The sequence below is a fragment of the Moschus berezovskii genome, chromosome 27, assembly GCF_049115385.1.
Source record: "Moschus berezovskii isolate FMDL1 chromosome 27, NW_MosBer_1.0, whole genome shotgun sequence".
In the NCBI taxonomy this organism is placed as follows: Eukaryota; Metazoa; Chordata; class Mammalia; order Artiodactyla; family Moschidae; genus Moschus; species Moschus berezovskii.
This window is the reverse complement of record NC_142486.1, coordinates 9,338,049-9,361,015: the sequence shown is the minus strand read 5'-3', so window position 1 is coordinate 9,361,015 and position 22,967 is coordinate 9,338,049. Positions and strand designations below refer to the sequence as shown.

The window sequence follows — 22,967 nt, the reverse complement described above, 5'->3', positions numbered from 1 at the left end:
GAAGGAAATGGCAGGCTACAATCCATGGGATTGTAAAGAGTCAGACATGACTATGCAACTATCACTTCACTTCACTCTCACCGTGGAGGGTTTGGGTTCAAGTCCTGATCGGGGAACTGATTTCACAAGCTGTGTAGTACTGCCAAAAAACTCCCGAAACGCAAAAAACAAAACACATATACACAGTCCTATATAGAAAACAGATAAGGAACAAGGACCCACTGGATAGCGCAGGGAACTCTACTCAGTATTCTGTACTAACCTATATGAGAAAATATATAAATACACACACACACACTATGGATTATCAGCCACAAAAAAGAATGGAATCCTGCTATTTTCTACAACATAGATGGACTTAGATGGTATCGTTGCTGTTCAGTTGACAAGTCATGTCTGACTCTTTGTGACCCTATGGACAGCACGCCAGACTCTGCAGTCCTTCACTGTCTCCTGCACTTGGCTCAGATTCATGTCCATTGAGTCGGTGATGTTATCTAATCATCTCATTCTCCGCTGCTGGACACAAAGAGTCAGACACGACTAAAGCCACTGAGCATACAAGCACATTTAGGAGATATTAGGAGCTACTGTTTTAGGCCGTGTGTTCAATAAGCTCTCCCCCCCACCCCACCCCTGCCCCGGGGACAATAGCACATTGTGTGGCGCCTTCTGAGAGCGCCTGCTGGGTCGGGACTGCCTGGGGAGGCTGCACAAGAAGAGGACCTTCCTGCTGGACCGCAGAGCGGGGCAGACCCTTGTCAAACAAAGCAAAGGGGGTGGGCCAGCCAGGCTGGAAGCCGGGGCAGAGGCGTGGAGGTATGTGAGCCTCTAGAATGTTCTGAGAACAGCGAGGGCATGGTTTGGCTGGAGCCCAAGGCACACTGGGAGATACAGAAGGAGCTGTGGGGGGCTGGGCCCCAGATGCCAGAGCGAGGCCGGAGGATTTCCTCCCGGGGCAGCGCGGGCGGGCGTGTTCAGAGCTGTGGTTGAGGAAGGTTCCTCTCTGCGGCACCTTAGCAGATGCCAATCCCAACATCTGTGAGCCAAGGACTCGGCTATAATTGGGGATTGTGACAACACCTCTAATTAACAGTTTTAAAAATATGTGTATGAGCCTGGGTGTGAATATGTAGACGTGTGTGTCTCTAGTCCTTCCAGGTGTGGCCTCCTGTTCATGTCCCTTTCCTGTGGACTGAGAAGAGTGTCTTAGTAACTTTCCTGGGCAAGCCTTGAACTGGCTGGTACCCACTTTCCGCCCCTGCCTCTTTTTAAATGCACCTCTGTTCTTCATCAAACAAGGAGGAAACCAGAAGAGAACCCTCCCAGTTGGAGGTTGCCCACTGCTTTTCAGTCCGGAGTTGGGGAGGGTCAGCTCTACGTAGGACCCACACCAGGGCAGTGCTTGGTGGCCTGAATTCTCTGAGTCAGCCAGGCTTAGTTTTGAATCCTGGCTCAGTGCTCAATTTTTCCTAGTTGTGTAACCCCAGATAATAGCCCTTGATCTTCTTTGAACCTCAAATTCTTCATCTGGAAGAGGAAGAAGGAATATTTACTTTGCAGGGCTGCGAGGATTAACATTGCCACAAAAGGTCTTACCTAATGGCTCTGACATTGTAGACAGTTAGCACAGAGCAGTTATTTTATTATCTGCAAGAGTGTAAGCCAGGTGGAATGTTTTCGGTACCTCTTGTGGCACCGAGTGTTTATCCTGGCTCTCATTTCCTGCATCTTAAATGGGTGTTTCAGGGACACGGATGTTGAAACAGCGGGCTTCTGGAGTCCAAACACTTGACCAGAATTCAAGCAAGCAGGCTTTCATGGTGGGAAAAATGGGCAGAGGCACCTGTCATGGTTCCCCAGAGATGGACTTGGGGTAGGGTGGTGGGTGAAGCTTACTGGATTCACTGGGAAGGAGGATTTAGACTTATAGGAAAGGAATTTCCTTGTGGTCCAGTGGTTAGGACTCCATGCTGAGGGTGCAGGTTCAATCCCTGGTGGGGGAACTGAGATCCTGCAAGCAGTGAGGTGCAGCCAAAAAAAAAGTTAAGAGAAGAATCATAATACATGTTTTTTGTTTGTTTTCCTTTTTTTTTTTTTTTTAAAGGAGATGAAATGTAAAACTTACTAAGTAGAGTATCTGATTTAGACTAGGTGGTCTGGAGAGGCCCCCAAGGAGGGGACATTTCAGTGATAGGTAAAACGGGAAGGCACAGCCACGTGAGTTGGGAAAGAAGAGGGAGGCTGCTTTGTGATAGAAAGGCGGTGCTGGAGAGATGGCCAGGGAAACAAGATCAAGTGGGGCAGAGAGGACAAATCAGCCAAAAAGAGCCTTGGGGATGCTGAGGTCTGCTATAATCCACATCTCAACTACTACCTACGTTTCCACTCCTGCATCCTCCAACCTTGATCACCAGAAACGGCAGCAAGAACCCGCCCCTTCCTGAGACACCAGCCTCTAGCCCCGCAAAGAGCACTGACCTCTTATCGAGCCACTAACACAAGGCTTCAAAGAGGTGCTACTATCCTTTCCCATCTTTTCTTTCTTCTTCTCTGTAGGGCCAGGTGGGAGAGAGGAGACCCTCTACCTTGGAGGTCAGTAGACAACCCTCAATAAAACTCGTACTTAAAAAAAAAATGTAATGGATTTTGGCTGCTCAGTAATTGCAGTAGGCAGGCTCTTAGTTTCCCGACCAGGGATCAAACCCAGGCCCCCTGCATTGGGAACCTGGGGTCTTATCCACTGGGCCACCAGGTAAGTCCCCTGGCTCCTTATTTAAAGAGGTATCTGGAAGGGCTGTTGTGAAGCCCCTGCCAGCAGAGTTCGGGCTCACCTTCCTCTTTTCAGCAGAAGGCGGGCAGCCGGGCAGGTGAGGGAAGCTCCCTGCAGGGGAGCAGGTGTATGGAACTGCTGCCCTTCCCCCCTCCAGCTTCAGCTTTGTCCCTGCCCCGATGATTGCTTTATTACTGTTTTCAGTCTGATATAATTCCGGCATTTTCCATAATCTTGATCTTTCCATTGATACCAGATTTCTATACAAAGATTTGTATATAACATGATTACGTGGCCACCAGAACACATTCCCCAGCAATTAGAACGTTTAAGATGCAGCTCCTTACGTGGCTTCTCCACATTCATTTATTACTTTTGAAAGTGTTTTGTGATTTTTTTTTTTTTTTGGTGCATGTGTTTACACATTCAATAACAATTCTCATTTAGAGTTGCAAAACACGAAGCCAATTTTGAACCCAGACAGATGGCAGCTAAATGAAGTTTAATTAAAGAATGAGTGCTTTGAATCAAATCACTTTAAAAAAGTACAGTACACTGAGATTCTGGGGAGGCTGCATAAACAGCATCTGGGCTCTCTTGCGGAAAGCGGGGCCTGCTGGCAGATCTGGGGGGGGAGGGGTGACGCTGGGTGGGCACAGTGTGGACCAAGCGAGCAGGCGGGGTAGGGGGTGGAGGGGAGGCGGCCAGCGGCCTCTAAGCACATCCTCGGTATGCAGCCCGGACACACCTCCCAAAGCCCTGAGACCCCGGGACGGGAAGGAAAATGCATACAGGTCACCTTTTGGTTCAAAGCTTTGACTTGGGAAGGGGGATCCCCTTTATTTCTGCAATGAAGCCTGGCACCAAGGCACGAAGTTTCGCTGCAATAACCCGCCTATTTGCATGCGTCCGAAAGATAACAGAGGCGGAGAGCCCGGCCTTTCGGGGTTCCGGCGCCCCTCCCCGGGGCTCCCCGCCTCTCCGCGCAGCCGCCGGCGGCACAGTCTGGGGCACGCGGAGCCCCGCCCGCCCCGGGCAGGAGCCACTTCCGGCTCTGGCCGCAGATCTGAGGCGGGGGCGGGGCGGCCCGGGCCGGTCTAGACAACCCGGAGGCGCCAGCCGGGCGGCGGGGGCGCCAGGTGGGCGCGAGCCTTGGGCCGGCCGGGCTGCAGGGACGCAGGCCAGTGTCCAGGCTGGAGGAGCGCTCACCGCCCGGGGGCTGCCGTGGAGAAGAAAAGGGCACAGATCGGTGGGGTGGGAGGCAGAGGAAGGGGACAGACAGGGAGGGCCGGGAAGTTGGCACTGAATACTGCAGGGGAGGGAACGCGGTGGGGGCTTTTTAATGCAGGGAGAGACAGGATTCGATGGAGGAAGGCTGAGTGCCAGGAGAGAGGGTCTGAGGGCAAGGTGGCAGTTACCATGCGGTCCTTGCTCTCCTAGGCAGTTGATGCCTTGAGAGCGGTGGGTGGTCAATGGTAGGGGGTCGCCCCTCCCCTGATCCTGAAGATTAAAGGCGGACTAGGCTATGGGCTGCCGTCTATGGGGTCGCACAGAGTCGGACGACTAAAGTGACTTAGCAGCAATAGCAGGCTCAAAGCCAGGGAACTGAAGATGGAATCAAAGGCCCCAGCGGGTCCTGGGGCCACTGGGATGTGGCAGAGAGAGGAAGAGTCTGGGTGGGGGCATGCCAAGCTTGTGGTTCCGACTTCTTATGTCTTTCCAGGAGGAAGAGAGTCTGGAAGGCTGGGACAGGACCTTCCCTCTCGGCTCTGGGCACTGGGCTGACCCCGAGGGCTGGCAGGAGCTCCTGGCTTGTTTGGATTGTGTACTTAGCTGACTCAGGACTCAGTTCCTCCACATTGCAGGCTTCCTGCTGGACCCTGGCTGGACGCCGCAGTCCACCCTGACCCCTCCACGCCCCAGCACTGGTGTCTAATTGACCTCCAAGTCCTGTTGGCTGACCTCCTTGTTATTCTTCACCTGGCTCAAACCCCCACCAGCTCTGGCTGGAACAACAGCAAGAGCCTCCCACGTGGACTCCGGCTTCTCTCTCCTCCATGGGGGAAGGCAGGCCCTTCCAAAATGCAGACCTGGTCTTGGTTCTCCCCTGGTACTCCGTGCAGTGGCTGTCACCAGTGTCCCCCCTCACCTCTGCCCAGCCCACAAGGTCTTCCACCAGGACCAAGGGGAAAAAGATACAATGCGGCTGCAGAGCACCAGGCTGGGCCAGCAGAACCCACGCTGCATTTCTGCCCAGGTTCACCCCTCATCATAGAACCACATGCAGGGCACAGCCTGTGGACTAGCCTTGCCTACCTTTCCATCTCACCTCGAGCCACTCTCCTCCCTTCCCCTGCTCCAGCGACCCCTCCTCGTTCCTAGAATGCCCAGGTTCTCAGTCCAGTCTCCCTGCCTTTGCACGTGTGGCTCTCCCCCAGGACAGTGTCCAGCCCCAGCCCTCCCTGCTTTGTCCTGCCAACTGCTAAGACCCTGATGCTAGAAAAACTGAAGGCAGGAGGAGAAGGGGACGACCGAGGTCGAGGTGGTTGGATGGCATCCCTGACTCAATGGACGTGAGTTTGAGCAAGCTCTGGGAGATGGTGAAGGACGGGGAAGCCTGGCAGGCTGCAGTCCATGGGGTCGCAGAGCTGGACACAACTGAGCAATTGAACAACAGCGTGCTTCAAGGACCGTTTCTTGAGTCTGTGCTACATGTGCTTCCATGGCATCCTGTCCTTCCCCGGCTTCCCCATCAGGACTGAAGGAGTGGCCAGTATGGCAAGCCTGAATGACTGCCAGACCCTTCTGACCTGTCTTTCTGAAGTCGTCTCATCACTTCCTTCACCTTTCCACCTGTCACCAAACTGGTCTTTCTGACCGGTAGCTGTGACCCACCACTCTGCTTAAATACCCTGAGCTCTAGCAAAAACCCGGGGCTTCCCAGGTAGTTCAGCTGTAAAGAATCTGCCTGCAAATGTAGGAGACATGGGTTTGATCCTTAAATTGAAGGGTTCCCTTGGAAAAGGAAATGGCAACCCACTCCAGTATTCTTGCTTGGAAATTCCATAGACAGAGGAGCCTGGTGGGCTACAGCCCATGGGGTTGGGAAGAGTCAGACACGACTGAGAGACTGAGCATGTGCACAGAGTAGCAAAAACCCACCCCAGGGGCTTCCCTAGCAGGCTGTGCCTTCAAAGCAAGGGGTGCAGGTTCAATCCCTGGTCTGGGAACTGAGATCCCACATGCCGCACAGTGTGGCCAAAAAATAAAAAACAAACCAAAGCCATGTCCCCTCTCCAGGCCCAACCCAAAGGCCCGTCTCCAAGATGTCTTCCCTCCAGCTATGAAGATTCCATGTCTGCTTATCATATCTGACCTCCTTGACTGCACCTGTTATTGGGGCCAGGACAAGACGATCCCCCACCACACTGCACGCTCCCTGAGGCCAGGGGCTCGGCCCTGCACTTTGCCTTCTTCTGTTACTGCGTCCTGAAGTCATGTGACCCCAGCAGCAGCAAAATGAATGAAGCCTGCACCCAGGGCCCTGTGGTCAGGGCCGTGGCCTCTGTTCTTGGCAAGGACGGAAGGCCTGGGCAGGCCAGCTGAGCCAAACTTCCTGACCTCATTCCAGGGACGGCAGCTGCAACCACAAATTCCAAAAGAGAACAAGCAACAGTTAGGAACAGAGGCAATGCTTTTTTTTTTTCTTTTTTTGTTTACTTATTTAAAAAGGCCTTGGTGGCAGGAATATAGTGTAAAAATCATTGGAAAAACTAAAAGGCATCGATACATATCCGAATATACACTTTGTACATAAATTACATTTCCTTTAGTCTTTCTGAGTGAGGTCCTGATTCAGCACTGAGGTCTAGTAATTCAGAGGTCCCGGGAGTTGCACGTTCAGGCCGGCATAGTCCACCATGTACATTGGCCATTGCTAGAGAGAGGGGGACAGACAGCCTGGGTTAGGACTCCAGGTGACTCCGAGAGCCCCCCGGGACGCTTTCTGAAGGACTTCCTCAGATGCTATTTATTTTGAGGCTATGGGAGGCTCAGAGAGGGGGGTGTGTGGCCTAAGATCTCACGGTTCACCAGTGACCATGGGGCCAGGGCTGGAGCTTTCTGACCTGTTCCCACCTGTGTCCCAGGGACCCACCGTGTGGGCAGACATGTGGGGAAGACATTGGGGATCGCTTAGAACAGGTGGCCTGAGCCCCATAAACTCAGCCCCCTCCAGGCCTCAGGCTCCAGAGCAAGCCTTCCTGTCTCTCTGGATGGTGGGAGGGCTGAGGGACCCTGTGTGAGCACCCTGGCAGGAACAGAGGCAATGCCTGAACTTCTGTGCTTTTCGGGAAGGGGTCCAAGCATAAATAAACCCTAAAGTCGTTTTCAACTGGCTTCCAATATTCTCCCGATTTGGACCTGGGATTTCAAAGCTGATATTTCAAAATCAGAAAGAACCCTTGAATTGAGCCTTTAATGAGGCTTCCCCCTCGAGAGGAGCCACGTGACAGAGCAGGTGGTGCTCTGGAGGTGGGGTGTCCATCCACCACTGACCAGCGTGAGGCCGCAGAGTTAATGGGCTTCTGTCCCCGGTTTTCCTCGGCTACGTACTATGGGTAACATCCATGCCTCGCAGCCCTGTGACTCAGAGCATGTGATGTGAGCACAGAGATCAGTGTAGCATCCGATTGCCTTGGGAACCCGGGAGTCTGCTCAAGGTCCTATCGAGTGGGAGGAGGTGTCAGGTCCCTTCCCACCCTGAGGCCTCAGCTTGCCCATCTGCATAGTGGGCCTGTGAATTCCTTCCCCAGGGTGCCTGTGAGCACCTAATGAGAGGGGTGGACTAGCTCACCGGTGGGGCAGGCAGGTGTGTCTGCAGACCCTGCTCAGCGCCCAGTGTCTCCCTGCACCCTGGACCCACGCCCCAGCGTAGACGACCCTGTCCAAGTGCCGGCTGAAAGCCAGAGGGAAGAGCAGTCAGGTCCCGTTCTGCGCAACTTTACCACGAGCGAGATCTGGTTGGTGGATGCTACCGACTCCGGGTTAGAGGAGGAGGAAGAGGAGGACGAGGAGGACGAGGAGGAGACGGAGTTCCCTTCGGAGACCCGCTTTCTCTTGCGCTTGGGAATGCTGCTGTCTTTGGCTGGTGGGAGAAAGGGCTGCTGAGCCCAGGTGCCAGGGCCACTGTGTCTTGGCTTCCTGATCCCCCCGTTGGAGAAGGCCTTGTTCACAGGTTTGAAGTCCCCTTCTCAGCACTCAAGGCTCCTGATCCCCCAGCAGCTGAGGCCCATCTCTGCAGCCACCTTCCCTGAGCAGCCCCCATGTCTGACTCACCCACCCGCCTCCTCCTGCTCACCGTCTGCTTTGCTTACACTATAGCCGCCTCCTCCAGGGAGACTTCCCCAGCAGGCTCAGCTCAGGCCCAGGGTTTCCTTATACCCACCCCGGACCAGGTAGAGTCCAAGGTCCCAGGCTCCCCAGAACTCCCAGACTCAGAGCCATATAGCCTTGGGTCTCAGGGAGAGTCACTTAATGGCCTTGCACCTTCAGTTTTGTCACAGGTAAAATGTGAGAGAGATTCTGCAGGTTTGCTGGGAGCGTCTCATGAGATAGTGTACCTGGTCCCCAGTAAATACTCAGCAAATAAGAACCGCTGTCAGTGTGGTCGCTCCTGTTCCTGCCGATGTGTGATGACCTAGATCTGACAATGCTGTGACAAACAATAGGTCACAGGCACTGGTGGACAGGCAGCGTCCCGATGGAAAGAAAGCCTGGTTTAGAGCCAGAAGCCCAAAGTTCAAACTCCACAGCTGCCACTTACTAGCTGTGTGATCCTGGGAAAATGATGAACCTCTGAGCCAAAAGGGGAAAACTGTATGATATGAGACTCAAAGGAGAGTATGAAGGAGCCCAGTATCAAGCCCAGCGCAGAACAGGACCAGCAGGGGTTGTGCTGTCACTGAATCCAATTCATGTGATTATGAAAGACTTAGCAAAAAGATTTGCAGTTGTGTGTGGGGGACTTCCCTGATGGGTCAAGTGGTTAAGAATCCGCCTGACGATGCAGGGGACACAGGTTCGACCCCTGGTCCAGGAAGATTCCACATGCTGAGGGGCAACAAAGCCCATGTGTCACGACTACTGAAGCCCACACGCCCTAGAGCCTGTGCTCCTCAACAAGAGAAGCCACCGCGATGAGAAGCCCTCGCACTGCAACCAATCGGAGCCCTGCTCGCCACCACTAGGGAAAGCCCGCCCATAGCAACGAAGGCCTAGTGCAGTCAATAATTTAAAAAATAAAGATTTTCAGCTGTATACTGGGAACTTCCTTGCTGGTCCAGTGTTAGGACTCCACGCTTCCACTGCAGGAGCTACAAGTTCCACCTCTGGTCAGGGAACTAAGATCTCCCTGCACGGTGTGGCTGTCCCCAAATATTTGCAGCTGTGTGCTGCGTCAGTGGAGATTCGGGCTTGACTGAGTGGATACAGCTTATTGACATAGCCCACGGAAAGGTCTTAATGACATAGATGAGGGCATGCTGGGCCTGCGTGGGCAACTATCTAGCTGGTGAAGCAAAGCCAGAGGCTGGGGTCTGGATGCGGTAAGAGTGGAAACCCCGGGAAATAGAAGACTGCGGAGGCAGAAGGAACCCAGGCTGTGAGCCAGGGAGGAGGGATTTTTGCGGGAGGCTCCATGTGCAGACAACTCAGAGGTGCTCGCCCTGGGCTGTGGCCACCGTGGGGGTCACTGTAAGACCCTAAAGATGGTCATGGTGGGGGGGGGTGGATATGTCTCTGATAAAGTGAAAGTGTTAGTTGCTCAGTCGTGTCTGATTCTTTGTGATCCCATGGACTGCAGCCCGCTGGGCTCCTCCGTCCGTGGGGATTCTCCAGGCAAGAATACTGGAGTGGGCAGCCATTCCCTTCTCCAGGGGATCTTCGAGGCCCAGGTATCAAACCCAGGTCTCCTGCATTGGCAGGCGGATTTTTTTCTAACCGTCTGAGCCACCAGGGAAGCCCGTAAGTCTCTAATAATTTGTCCCAAACTCTCCTTCCAGAGGCCTCCATGGGGCCTTCTGCATGTTCGCCTCTGACTTGGGAGCAGCTCCCAAACAGAGTCACCTCCCTACCCAAAATGCCATGCCCTTGGCATCAGCACATGCTAGAAGGCTGTGGCATTCCAGGGGAACGCTGACCATTTGGAGTGAGGGCTTCAAGTCTCAGGCTGGGGTGGGGCAGCCTCGCTGAATCCTGTCACTGTCCCCACTGAACAGCCACACTGGGGTCTACAGTCCATGGTGGCCTGTGGTTCAGATGGATGGTCGGCACACCAGGCTCAAGGAGGCCACCAGCTCACTGGGTGGCCTTGCTCAGTCCCTCCCCCTCCCTGGGCCTGTTTCCCAGCTGTACCATGAGAGGTGGGACTAGATCATTGTTGTTGTTGTTTTTTTTTTTTTTGGCCATGGCATGTGGCCTGTGAGATCTTAGTTCCCCAACCAGGGACTGAACCCCGACCCTCAGTAGTGAGAGTGCAAAGTCTGAACTGCTGGACTGCTGGGGAATTCCCTGGAAATCGGTGTTTCTTAATCAGAGATGCACCTCCCAACCCCTGGGGCTCTAGCCTCTAGAGTCCTGTGACACATCTGCTTGATCAGAATCCCAGAGTTTCCCAGGTTCCAGGACTCCAAAAGGTTCTAGAAGACCAGGGTCTAGTGCAGGTGTCACCCTGAAAATGCAGGCAGAGTCCAGGGGCCCAGCCAGTCCTGGGCAGCGCCCACCTGCCTCACCCCTGCAGGGCATAGGTCACCCGATCTCCCCACCCCAGGTGGCTTCCCCACTCCTGCTGGCTCCTGCCTGTCCCTCCTTCTCTCTAGCTGATCTGCCAGGCTCAGCTCGCCATGGCAGGGCCTCTCTGAAGCTTCCTGGGACCTTCTGGGGATACTGGCCTTGCAGAAGGTCTCAGGCTCCCCGGGGAGGTTCCAGGCAGGAGGACTACACTTTCCTCTATTGCATGCCCCCTGGCCCAGCTGTGTCTGCTCCCCGAGAAGCAGAAGGGTGGCCTCTTCAGCCTCTGACTTACCTGGCACCTTGGCGTCGCTGCAGATTTCTGCAAAAGGTCTGAAAAACAGAGAAATGAGGTGGCAGTCAGAACACCAGGTTGCCCCTCCTCCTCACCTGCTCCCTGAATGTGGGCAACACTGTGAGACGAAGAGGCTGCCACCAAAGCTGGAACGTTAGCCAGGAAACACCCGGATGAAAGCGGTCAGCATCCCCGCCCAGAGCAGGCGCGGTGATGGCAAGCCTGGCACTGTCAGTGCCGAGCCAGGTAAGTCGCCCCTCGGGCTGGTTTCCTCTAGAAAGCAAGGGTGTCGTCTGACCAAGTGATCCAAAGTGTGTGCCTACATTTATGTAAATGGATATACGAGATAGTATTATTTTTTAAATATATCTTTTTTTAAAAAAGGAACCTGGATTCTTTTTTTTTTTCTTTTAATGTTTATTTTTATTTATTTAGTTGTGGCTGTGCTGGGTCTTCGCTGTTCTCTCTACTTGCGGCAAGTGGGGGCTACCCTCTAGCTGCAGTTCCAGGGCTTCGCACTGTGGTGGCTTCTCTTGTTTCAAAGCATAGGCTCTAGGGCACGCGGGCTTCAGTACTTGTGGCTCCCGGACTCTAGAGCACAAGCTTAGCAGTTGTGGCACACGGGCTTAGTTGCCACGTGGCATGTGGGATCTTCCTGGATCAGGGATCGAACTCTTGTCTTCTGCGTTAGCAGGTGGTTTCTTTACCACTGAGTCACCAGGGAAGCCCTAATATGTCTTTTACTTTTTATTTTATTTTTTATTTTTTTTTACTTTTTAATGATTATTTTACTTTCAGCATTATTATAAGAACCCCCCCCAAATTAGATGTAACCTAATTTATATATATATCTAATGGGCATTAAAAGAAAAAAGAAAAGTGGAAACATGGAAGGGAAACCCCAGAATGTCTTCTCTGTGGGAGGTACACCTATTGGGGGTGGGTGGGCATTTTCTCCTATTTTCCAGAAGTTACTTCAGGGGGTGAACATACATGGGAATGGAGGGAAACCTCTACTTTTCATTTGAGGCCCCACTGAATAATGTGGGGTTTCACTTGTGGCTCAGCTAGCAAAGAATCTGCCTGCAATGCGGGAGACCTGGGTTCCATCCCTGGGTCGGGAAGATCCTCTGGAGAAGGGGAAGGCTACCCACTCCAGTATTGTGGCCTAGAGAATTCCATGGACTATATAGTCCCTGGGGTCACAAAGAGTTGGACACGACTGAGCGACTTTCACTTTCACTGAATAATGTGATTTCTCCCCCCCAGATCAACAGATATTTTACTGCATCTTTAAAATATCACGAGTCCAAACAATCCTCTGGCCTATTGCTATTTCTATAGCTGGACAACTCAGATCAGTTGAATAACACAATTTTTTTGACACATGCAATTATTTTACTTTATATTATTTTATTAAAAAAAATTTTTGGCTGCACCAAAAAAAATATATATATAGTTGTATTTTTTAAATAAAAAAGCCACAATACATGTGGCTTGTGGAATCTCAGCTCCCTGACCAGGAATAAAACCCAGGCCACCGCAGTGAAAACGCTGAATCCTAATCACTGAACCGTGAGGAAGGCTGAGACTCTGAGCTCCCACTGCAGGCAGTGTGGGTTTGATCCCTGGTCGGGGAACTAAGCACAAGCACTTCAGCTACTGAGCCCAGGAGCTGCAGTGAAGACCCAGCATAGCCAAAATAAATGAATGAGTGAATAAATAAATAAAAACTTAAAATAAAAAACCCTCAAACACACGGAGTGTAAAACTGGAAAGAAAATATGGGTGGAAGAGAAAGTCAAAGAAATGCACCACCAGTGTTAACTCAAATAGGAGGGTTACGGGTTATCTTCCTTCCTTCTACCTTTTTGTATTTTCCAAGTTTGCTGTGTGTATTGTTTTTAAATCCGAAAAATAATCAAATAAACTATTGTATTTAAAAAAGTATATAGGGATATACAGTAAAATACAGACAGTGGCTATTTCTCAGGTTGGGAGTACTGAATTACTGTTATTTTCTAAATACAGTAAAACAGGTAAAAATGAGTGGTATAGTAAAAAAAAATCATTTAATTAAAATTGAAAAAATAAATACCTATGAATGCTGAGGCCATGTGTTTCAGTTGAAAGGGGTTAGAATCAGGACATCTGGCACTATAGCCTAGATGCTTGTGTCCCTGAAGAATTAAAATGCTGCAAAAAACCTAATCCCCAGTGTGATGATATTTTTTGGTGGCGCCTTTGAGAAGTGATTAGACATGGAGGGTGGAGCCCTCATGAACAGGATTAGTGCCCTTATGTAAGAGGTCCCAGATTGCTCCCTCATCCCTTCCACCCTGTGAGGACACAGTGAGAAGACGCTCACTCGTGAACTAGGAAGAAGAGCCTCACCAGGGACCAGATCTGCTGACACGTTGAGCTTGCACTTCTCAGCCTCCATAACAGTGAGAAATAAATCCTGCTGTTTAAGCCGCCTGGTCCATGGTGCTCTGTTACAGCAGCTTGCGCAGACTAAGATGTCTGGGTCTGGCGCCCCGCTGACCCACTGTGACGTACACCGTCCCTTTCTCACTCTGGATATCTGTTTCCTCATCTTTTAAGGGGAGGCTGCTGGGACTTCCCTGGCAGTGGTGAGGACATGGCCTTTCACTGCAACAGGTGCGGGTTCAAGCCCTTGTCAAGGGAGTTAAGATCCCAAACACCTCGAGGCCAAAAAATCGAAACACAGAACAGAAGCAATACTGTAACAAATTCAATAAAAACTTTAAAAATGGTCCACATCAAAAAAAAAAAAAAGATGGAAGACAGCTAGGCTGTCTACCGGACTCTGTGCAAGTGAGAGTTTCCTCTCTCCTCTTCTCGCTGTTTCTGTTTTGGATTCTGGGCTGGGCCGGCTCTGGGGGGTCCCCTCCCAGATCCAGACAGCACCCTCCCTCCCTCATGCCCCCCCACCCCCTGCAGCAGGTGCCGGGGGCACTCACTGGAGCTGATTGATGATGACCATGCGGACATGCTCGCGGGCCTTCAGGATCTTCTCCAGCCGGTGGATGTCGTATGTGTTGGGGTTCCGGAAAGGGATGTCATCAGGCAGGCCTGTGACCTCAACGGCGTCTGGGCTGTCCCGGATCAGTTTGTAAGGGACCAGCACGGGCCGGTTCAGGCCCAGAGCCTCACCTAGAGCGCACAGGGGGTCAGGGTGAGGGACGATTCCCCGGTCTAAGGCGAGCTCTCTGGGAAAGGGCTGAGACCCAGCATGTCCCACTCGGTAGCCACTGGACCCCAGAGAGTTTGTAAGTCAACACACACACCAGTGATTTGTTTGTTTGTTTTAACCCAATTAGCAAAACTAAAAATCCAGGGGTGGGGGATGAGGAGGGAAGGATTGGGAGTTTGGGATTAGCAGGTACAAGCTATTATATATATATAGGATGCATAAACTCCAAGGTCCTACTGTGTAGCACAGGGAACTGTATTTAATATCCTGTGATAAACCAGAATGGAAAAGAATACGAAAAATAATATATATATATTTATAAAAATGAGTCACCTTGCTGTACAGCAGAAATTAACACAACTTTGTAAATCAACTATACTTCAATAAATTAAAAAAAAAAAATCCAAGGAGTTCCCTGGAGGTCCAGTAGTTAGGACTGCTTGCTTCCACTGCAGGGGGCATGGGTTTGATCCCTGGTTGCGGAACTAAGATACCGCAAGGCCAAAAGAAAAACATATATAGATGTAAAATCTACTCCTGTTGTGTTAGAAAAAATAAAAGTCCTTCATTTATCACAAAATGACGGGATGTCTTAAGTTTGTTTTAAAGTACTAAAGCTATCAAACCATGCCTATGGAATTCTGTCCATGGGATTCTCTATGGAGAATTCTCTAGGCAAGAATATTGGAGTGGATTGCCATGCCCTCCACCAGGGGATCTTCCCAACCTAGGGACTGAACCTAAGTCTCCTGCATTGGCAGGTGGGTTCTTTACCACTAGCACCACCCAGGAAGCCCAGTGAATTGGGCTTAGATATAAGATTGGCCAAATGTCGATAAGCACAGAAGCCAGGTCTGTGGGTTACACAGTGGGTCACTGAGTCATTCTCTCTGCTTTGAAAACTGATTTCAAAATAAAAAGTGAAAAAGACACAGCAAACCACACAGCAGAGTCGCTTCCTGTTACTCTCAAAACGAAGCCCCATGTCCTGGCCCACCCCCCTCTCTGCACTCATGGAGAACCTCTCCCCGCACCTCCCCCACTCCTGGCCCACCTGCCTTCTCACTGCTGGCAGTCACTGAGCTGTTCCCTAGCCTGGCAAGCTTCCCTCTGTTTGTCCCCGCAACATGCAAGTTCCTGCTCAAACGTCTCTTCTTCCAAGGAACTTTCTTGTTCACTGATCAAGCCATGGCTATGCTCCCATTACCCCTGCCTCCTCATCACACTTCTACATTTTCCTGTTTTTCTTTGTCACTCTCTGAAATTCTTTAAAAAAAAAAAAAAGGCTTCTAACTCTCAACTACAATACAAAGTAGATAATACTACTAAATTCAGCACAAACAAAACATATACAGATCTGCCCAAGAGGCAAGAGGGGCAAGCAACAGGTGTCTTTCACTGGATGAATGGACAAACAAAACCTAACACACATACTAGGAAATATTATTCAACTTTAAGAGGAAGGAAATTCTGACACAAGCTGCAATGTGGATGAACCATAAACACTATCTTTTCACTTATGTGAGGTATGAGAGTAGTCAAATTCATAGAAAGTAGGAGGGGGACACGGTGAGCTGTTATTTAATGGGTGTAAGTTTCAGTTTTGCAAAATAAAAAAGTGGTGGGAAAAAAAAACGTATACAGAGCATCTAGTGCTGCCTGACACTCAGTAATCTAGAAACTGCTCCATTGGTGGTGGCTGTATTATCAACTGGACCATCCTGGGTTCTTTCCTGGCACCTGGATGCCTGCTGTAGGGGACTTGGCACTTGGCATCTATTCCACGGCCAGTTCCCTCCCCACATTGAGCCTCCCTGATGGCGGAATCAGACTCCTTCTAGATTCTCAGAGCTGAGTGTGTGCTGGGCAGACAAGCGTCTGCGTGAACAGGCACTTGACCGTGGGCCATGGCCTTTGCCACACAGCCCAGCCCTAGAGGAGCAGAAAGGCTGTCCCAGCTGCATGTACCGCTGATTGTTTCCTTTTCCCCTCCGCTTTCTTAGTGGGGGGCAGAATGAGGACTCAGCTCTCATCAGTCACAGCACAACTATGTCCCCAGGGAGCAGACAGGTCGGCTGGGGACAACTGGAGGCCAGGCTGGCTGTAGAGGAAGGGGTACCCCAAGGAAGGCTGCCCCCCAGCCCTGCCCTCCCTCCCTCACTATGCACTGACCGTATTTCTCGTTGAAGAGCTCCTTCACCTGCTCCCGGAGGATCACCTTCTCCCCGAGCCTGTTGGCATCATCTTCATCTGTGAGAGGAAGGCAAGGGGGCGTGAGAGTCCCCATGGGCTCGGCCCCCACATGGTGAGGCCACATGCTCTTTCTCCCACGTGGCAGCCTAGACCCGCTCCGGCTGGCACAGGCTCTCCAGGGCCCGCCCGCTCCCCTGCAGCCTGTTGCTGGCTTCAGCCATCTGTCCGTACGTCCATGCACCCATCCGCATTCTCTGAACAGCTTCCCCAGCGCAGGCCCTGCATCAGGCATGCAGCACCCTGAGGAGAAGGAGGCCAGGAGCCTCCTCCCAGGGACTCACAGCCTAGCGGGGGTGACAACCAGGCCACGCGCCCACCCAGAAGTGTGACTGGGGACACCCCCAAGGAGATAGGAGGCGGGGCGTGAATCGGGGTGCCCACACTGCTTGTGCATGTCTGGGGAGGCCCCCTGGGAGAGCGGGATGTTCAAGGGGGGGTCTCTTGGAAGGCAGGATGGGGTGGGGGTGGGGAAAGACACCCCAGGTGTAGGATTAGCCCCCTGCACAGGCATCGAAAGGTGAAAGGTTACAGTGTGCTGGCTGGTGAAGCACAGGGTGGGGCCGGGGGAAGGGGATGCGGGTGGGTTGGGGGATGGGGAGGTTGGGGTCTTGTGCCGGCCTGAGTGAGCTGGGCTTGCAGGAAGTCACCTGGCTGCCTCGCAGACCCAGAGCCCAAATCTTGCGACCAGGCAGGTTTTGGGGTTGTAGGGGCTGCACACATTTCCTGGCCAGTGTCCAGGGGGGCCCTTGAGGGGCACCTTCTGCCCGGACCCTGTGCTCTCTTCCCTCAGCCCTCTCCTTGGCCTGGAAGAGCAGCTGGGGTCAGTGGAGCCCCCAGAGACAGGCCTGGGCTGGGCCAGGGAGAAGCAGGGCACGGACGGCGTACAGGAGGTCCCGGCAGAGCGGCCGTGGGCATGTGTCCCGGGAGTGGACGTTCCAGGAAGGGCCCCGGGGCACCCTGACACAGCTCACCACGTGGGCTGGGCCTCGGGGCGGGGGGCGGGGGCGGGAAGCTGGAAGCCGGCAGGGAGCCAGGGCCTGGGAGGTGAGGGGCAGAGCAGACAGAATGGGTCGGCGGAGAAAAACAACTCCTGTTCTAATCTGGAAAAATCTCACAGAACTCAGTTCCATTTGGGAGGCCCAGGGCTCTGTGCCACTCAGACTGTCTGCTGCCCCTGCCTGCACTTCACACCCCGGGCACGAGGCCCAGCCTTCCTCCAGCTCCACCGTCAGGGAGGGGCCTCGCCCACCCAGCCCTGCAGGGCAGAGAGCTTCCCACACTGCCTGGCACCCCTCCTCTGTCACCCGCTGCCCTCCCAGTACCCCCCGCTCCACCCACCCACTGTAGCCCTGTCTGGTCCAGTTCATGCCCACGCTCCTGATTCTAGCATCCAGATATCCGAATCTCAGAGTTCCGGGATCTCTCTCTCTTCAAGCACGGCCAACCAGTCACCCGGGTGCCATGGGGTACTGCCAGCGGCAGGCATCCCAGATAACATCTTCCTCCTGCGTCCCCATCTTGGGGAGTGATAGCTGCACCTGGCCACACCAAGACCCCGAACTCGGCACCCTGGAGCCCTCCCACCTTCCCACACATCCCATCACAGCCCTTCCCCATGGTCTTCAGGGCCCCAGAGGTGGCCAGCATCAACCTGACCTTCGTCCACATCAGCAGACAAGTAGGACAGAGTCCTGGGCCCCGGGGCCACCTCGAGCCTGCGGGGAGGTGGAAGACACTTTCTATCCAGCTATTCCCCCGCCACCAGGGATGGCTCCGGGACTCTGCATAGACATGGCAGCGCCACAGAGGCCAGGGACATACCAACCTGGACCCACCCAATGTGCACCGGACACGGTCATGGCTGTTGCTCACCACAGTCGAGGCCACAAAGGTTCAGGGAGGTTATGTAACCTGCCCAAGGTCACACAGCCGCGCAGGGCCAGGAGTATCCTATTTGACCCAGAAGTCTGAGTCTTTCTCTCTACCAGGCACACTGGGTTTCCTGAATTTTCAGTTTCCCATCTCTAGAAAGAAGGGTTGAGCTTTAAGCTGTTTCCTCTAAATCTCTCGTTCTATCAGCTCATAGTTCTATGCCTGTTTTCTCTCAAGCCCAGGGCAGGACCGGGACGCAGTTGGTATATGACAAAGCCTTCTGGATTAAAAGTAGACAGCGGACTTCCCTGGTGGTCCAGTGGTTAAGAATCCGCCTGCCAGTGGAGGGGACGTAAGGTTCGATCCCTGGTCCGGTAAGATCCCACATGCTGCGGGGCAGCTAAGCTGGTGCGCGACCACTACTGAAGCCCAAGAGAAGCCACCAGCCCGAGAGAGGCCGCCACGAGAAGCCTGGCACCGTAGCTGGGTCGTCCCCGCTCGCTGCAGCTCGAGAAAGCCTGCGTGCAGCTACAAAGGCTCAGCGCAGCCATCAGTAACAAACTAACAAAAGGAAGTCCACAGCACCTCAAAGACAAGCCCGCAAGCTCAGGTTCTCATGGCTGCTGGATGTGACCGTCACCTGGGCACGTGGGTGTGTCTGGGAGCCTGGGACTCATTCACCCACCCTGCCTTCCCCTGCAGACTCCTGCTGCTCCGCTGCCAGTGGGTGGAGAGAGACAAAGGGCGGACTGCCTTCGCCTTGGGGGAGAGGCAACGCCAGGCTCCGGGAGGGCAAAGAACTTGGAGTCGAAAACCTAGGCTTGTGTTGGTTCAGTCACGGGTGGGTCGTGTCACATCTCAGCTTTTCTGCTCACTGTCCTGAAACAATATTTGTCTTGGACAAATAGTTCACAAGCATGGTCCTATGGGGATGCAGTGCTGACCTTGCGTCAGAGTACAGAAAGCAGTCCTAGATGAGGCAGGCGACAGTGAGGAACACGGGGTGACCCACCGGGCTTGAGAGCTGTCAGTGAGAGCCTGGTGGAGGCAGAGGGGGGACTCCCCAACCCAGCTGGGGATCATGGAAGTCTTCTCAGAGCGGCTGACAGCTGTGCCCCACAAGACCCCATGGGACTTGGCCTGATCGGCACACGTCAGGGCTCCAGGCACTCCATGAGTGCTCAACAAATGTTTTGTGAGTGTGTGTGTGTGTGTGCGCGCATGTGTGCTCAGTTGTGTCTTTAAGATCTTTAAGGAAACAGCTTAAAGCTCAACCCTTCTTTCTAGAGATGGGAAACTGAAAATTCAGGAAACCCAGTGTGCCTGGTAGAGAGAAAGACCCAGACTTCAGGGTCAAATAGGGTATTCCTGGCCCTGCGCGGCTGTGTGACCTTGGGCAGGTTACGTAACCTCCCTGAACCTTTGTGGCCTCGACTGTGGTGAGCAACGGCCATGACTGTGTCTGGGAAAGCTGCTGGCAGGGTGTTCGGTGAATATTCGGCGTACAACTCCACAACCCCACGGACTGTAGCCTGCCAGGCTCCTCTGTCCTTCATTATCTCCCAGTTTGCTCAAACTCCTGTCCATCGAGTCGGTGCTGTCATCCAACCATCTCATCCTCTGTCGTCCCCTTCTCCTCCTGCCTTCAATCCTTCCCAGCATCAGGGTCTTTTCAAATGAGTCAGTTCTTTGCATCAGGTGGCCAAAGTATTGGAGCTTCAGCTCCAGCATCAGTCCTTCCAATGAATATTCAGGGTTGATTTTCTTTAGGATGGATGGGTTTGATCTCCCTGCAGGGACTCTCCAAGTCCCTGGTTTGATTTCCTCCAAGGGACTCTGTGTACTTGGAGGAAAAAGAAGTGAAGCCCTCATGGGATGAGGGCCAAGGAGGGACCCAATATTTGGGAGGCTGAACTTGAACTACAGGTGCCCTCACTCTACCTCCAGCCTTGCAGGGGGAGGGATGAAAACACTCGGGTCCGGGCTCAGAAGTGCCTAGGACAGAGCTGGTCTGCTGTGACGTGAATTGTGGTCACTGTTCCCAGCTGGCCCTCAGAAATTCTGGTGAGCCCCGGACATAGGTGAGGAAGGCCACGCTCCCTGCGACCCTGCATGGCTCAGCTCAATGGGCCTCTTGGCAGGCTCTGGGTCAGTCACCTCCTTCCTGACACTGCCAGGCTCCTGCCACCACCATCATACGCCCACTGCCTGGAGAGGCAGCAGCCAAGCCCGTGGTCACCAGGGACCTCCCCAAGGACGGCTGTGGGCAGGGCGGGGCAGCCCTGGCAACCATCACCCCTGAGTCTGGTCTGCTAATGAGCAAAATGAAGATCAGAGAACACGAGAGTGTGTGTGTGTGTGTGTGTGTGTTGGGGGGGTTGGCTGGGGGGTGAGGCACAATCCCTGGGGCCCGTGGGGTCTCAGCCAGAAACCCCATGGTCTTTCGCAGACTGAGGTACAGCCCTGTTGCCAGAATTTAAGACCAATTAAGACCACACGCTCTGAAGTTTTGACTGCCTGGTCTCAAGTCTTGGCTCTGCTATTAGCTCACGATCTTGGGTCACCACTGCATTTCCTTGCTTGGAAAGTTGTAACAATGATCACATGGAGCTGAGGACGTTCTGCCCGTGCCTGGTGTGGTCTCAGGCTAGTTGTCATTACTCTTCTTCCCCAGGGGGACCTGATAGAGTGTCTGCAAACCCAGGCTGGCTGTAAGGACCCCGATGGTTGCAAACGTTTCAGAATGTTCTCCATTTGGAAACATCACAGGGCTCCATGCGGAGGCTGTGTAGCCTCCAGGTACCTGCTTGAATGCCTGTAGACAGTGGGGAGAAAGGGCATCCCCAGGGCCAGTGACAGCAGATTCCAAGGCAATCTTGACTGTACCCCCTAATGCTGTGTGGTGTTCGGAAAAGCACTCGACCTCTCTGAGTCAGTTCTGACATCCCTCCAATGGGAATCTTGGCCTGTTAGGGAGGGACTTAATGATACTACATTAAAAAAAAAAGTAAGGTCTTATGCCATCAACGTCAAGTGATCATTGACATGATTACCAGACCACTGCCTGTTATCTCATGTAGTCTCAGGAAATGAAATCTTACATAGGAAACTCTTCCAGAAAATGGATGTTTATTTCTTTTAAGTCTCTGGGTTTGCGTGACTCATTTAGGAGAGGACACTTTCTAAAACTCATCAAGCGGGCTTCCTTGGTGACTCAGTGGTAAAGAATCTGCCTGCCAATGCAGGAGACCTGATTTCGATCCCTGATCCAGGAAGATCCCACGTACTTAGGGGCAACTAAGCCCGTGTGCCACAACTACTGAGCCTGCACTCTGGCACCCGGAAGCTGCAATGACTGAGCCCGCGTGCCCTAGAGCGCGTGCTCACGACAAGAGAGGTCATGTACCACGACTCGAGGAAAGCACAGCAACGAAGAGCCAGCACAGCCAGAAATGAATAAAAATAAAGATTAAGGAAAACCCCACACCAAGTACCCCTTTTCTAATTCAGCATGCAATTTGGGGGTAGGGGGAGGTCACCCTCGTGACCTGAACCCCAGTGCCATCCAGAAAGTGCTGCTGAACTTGCCCTGGCTGCAGTGACCTGTCCCCCACTGCCCCGGGCTGGCATTTCTCCTGCCCATTTTTGCTTTTTCCAGTTTCCTGGTTTCTCTCTCTACGGTCTGCCCCAGGAGCTCTCATCTTCTCCTTTCTAACTGGCTGTCTGTTAGCCCAAGGATTAACTGAATTTTGCCTGGGGAAAGCAAGCAACCAAGCTTATTAAATCACAGCCATGCTGGGTACACAGTTTTAAGCCAGGCAGCTCAGGGTGTCGACTGGGGTGGCCCCACAATGCTCTCCAGGGGCAAAGTACAAGAGCCCGGAGCAGCCTGGCCTTTCTGCGCCTCGCCTGAGGCGCCCAGCTCACGTTGATGGCCGTGTGCTGAGAATCACATTCCAAAATGACACAAGAGGCAGCCAGCAGCGAGAGAGGGCAGAGGCCAGTCTCTGGGGGAAGAATACAATAACCAGTTCTCCTCTCTCCCCTCGAAGCAGCCTCTCCTCTCTGCCGGGCTTGGACTGGGCGATCTAGCCATAAACCAGACCCACGGACTTCCCTGGCGGTCCAGTGCTTAAGAAGAATCTGCCTGCCAATGCAGGTGACCCAGGTTCAATCCCTGCTCCAGGAAGATCTAATATGTGGTGGGGCAACTAAGCCCATGTGCCTTAAATCCTGAAACAAGAAAAACGACTGCAATGAGAAGCCCGCACACTGCAACCAGAGAAAGCCCATGCACAGCAACGAAGACCCAGGGCAGTCAAAAATAAATAAATAAATAAATTCACTAAAATAATAACAATTGTTTTTAATTGTTATTTTTGATTGTCACCTGGCTTCCCAGGTGGCGCTAGTGCTAAAGAATCCACCTGCTGATACAGGAGACCCAAGAGATGTGGGTTTGACCCCTGGGTCGGGAAGATTCCCTAGAGAAGAAAATGGCAACCCACTCCAGTATCCTTGCCTGGAGAATCCCATGAACAGAGGAGCCTGGTGGGCTACAGTTCATGGGGTTGCAAAGAGCACACACACAGAATGATAATAATAATTTAAAATAAAAAAGAAGACCCAGGTGGGCCTGGCTCTCGAGAGATCAGAAGGTGGATATCCATGGGCACCCCACCTTGGTGGAATAGCTGCCTTCTGCAGGGAGCAGTGGTCGCTCAGATGGGGGATGAGCCACGTCCTTCCCTGGGCCCCTGTGACTTGTA

General features: G+C 52.9%; 1 protein-coding gene across 4 annotated transcripts in view; it reads right to left on the bottom strand.

Moving 5' to 3' along the window:
- Window positions 1-6,095: 6,095 nt before the first annotated feature.
- Window positions 6,096-22,967, bottom strand: part of GTF2IRD1 (GTF2I repeat domain containing 1) — a 113,578-nt gene continuing 96,706 nt past the window's right edge. For 3 of the 4 annotated variants that reach the window (XM_055410016.2, XM_055410021.2, XM_055410017.2), the window contains 5 exons: window positions 16,246-16,323; window positions 13,841-14,033; window positions 10,857-10,894; window positions 7,780-7,919; window positions 6,096-6,710 (listed from right to left, as the gene is read on the bottom strand). In XM_055410016.2, coding sequence (XP_055265991.2) covers window positions 6,642-6,710; window positions 7,780-7,919; window positions 10,857-10,894; window positions 13,841-14,033; window positions 16,246-16,323 — 518 coding nt within the window. In that variant the 3' untranslated portion in view covers window positions 6,096-6,641. The remainder of the gene's footprint in view (window positions 6,711-7,779; window positions 7,920-10,856; window positions 10,895-13,840; window positions 14,034-16,245; window positions 16,324-22,967) is intronic. The other variant, XM_055410019.2, reaches the window with a different exon arrangement.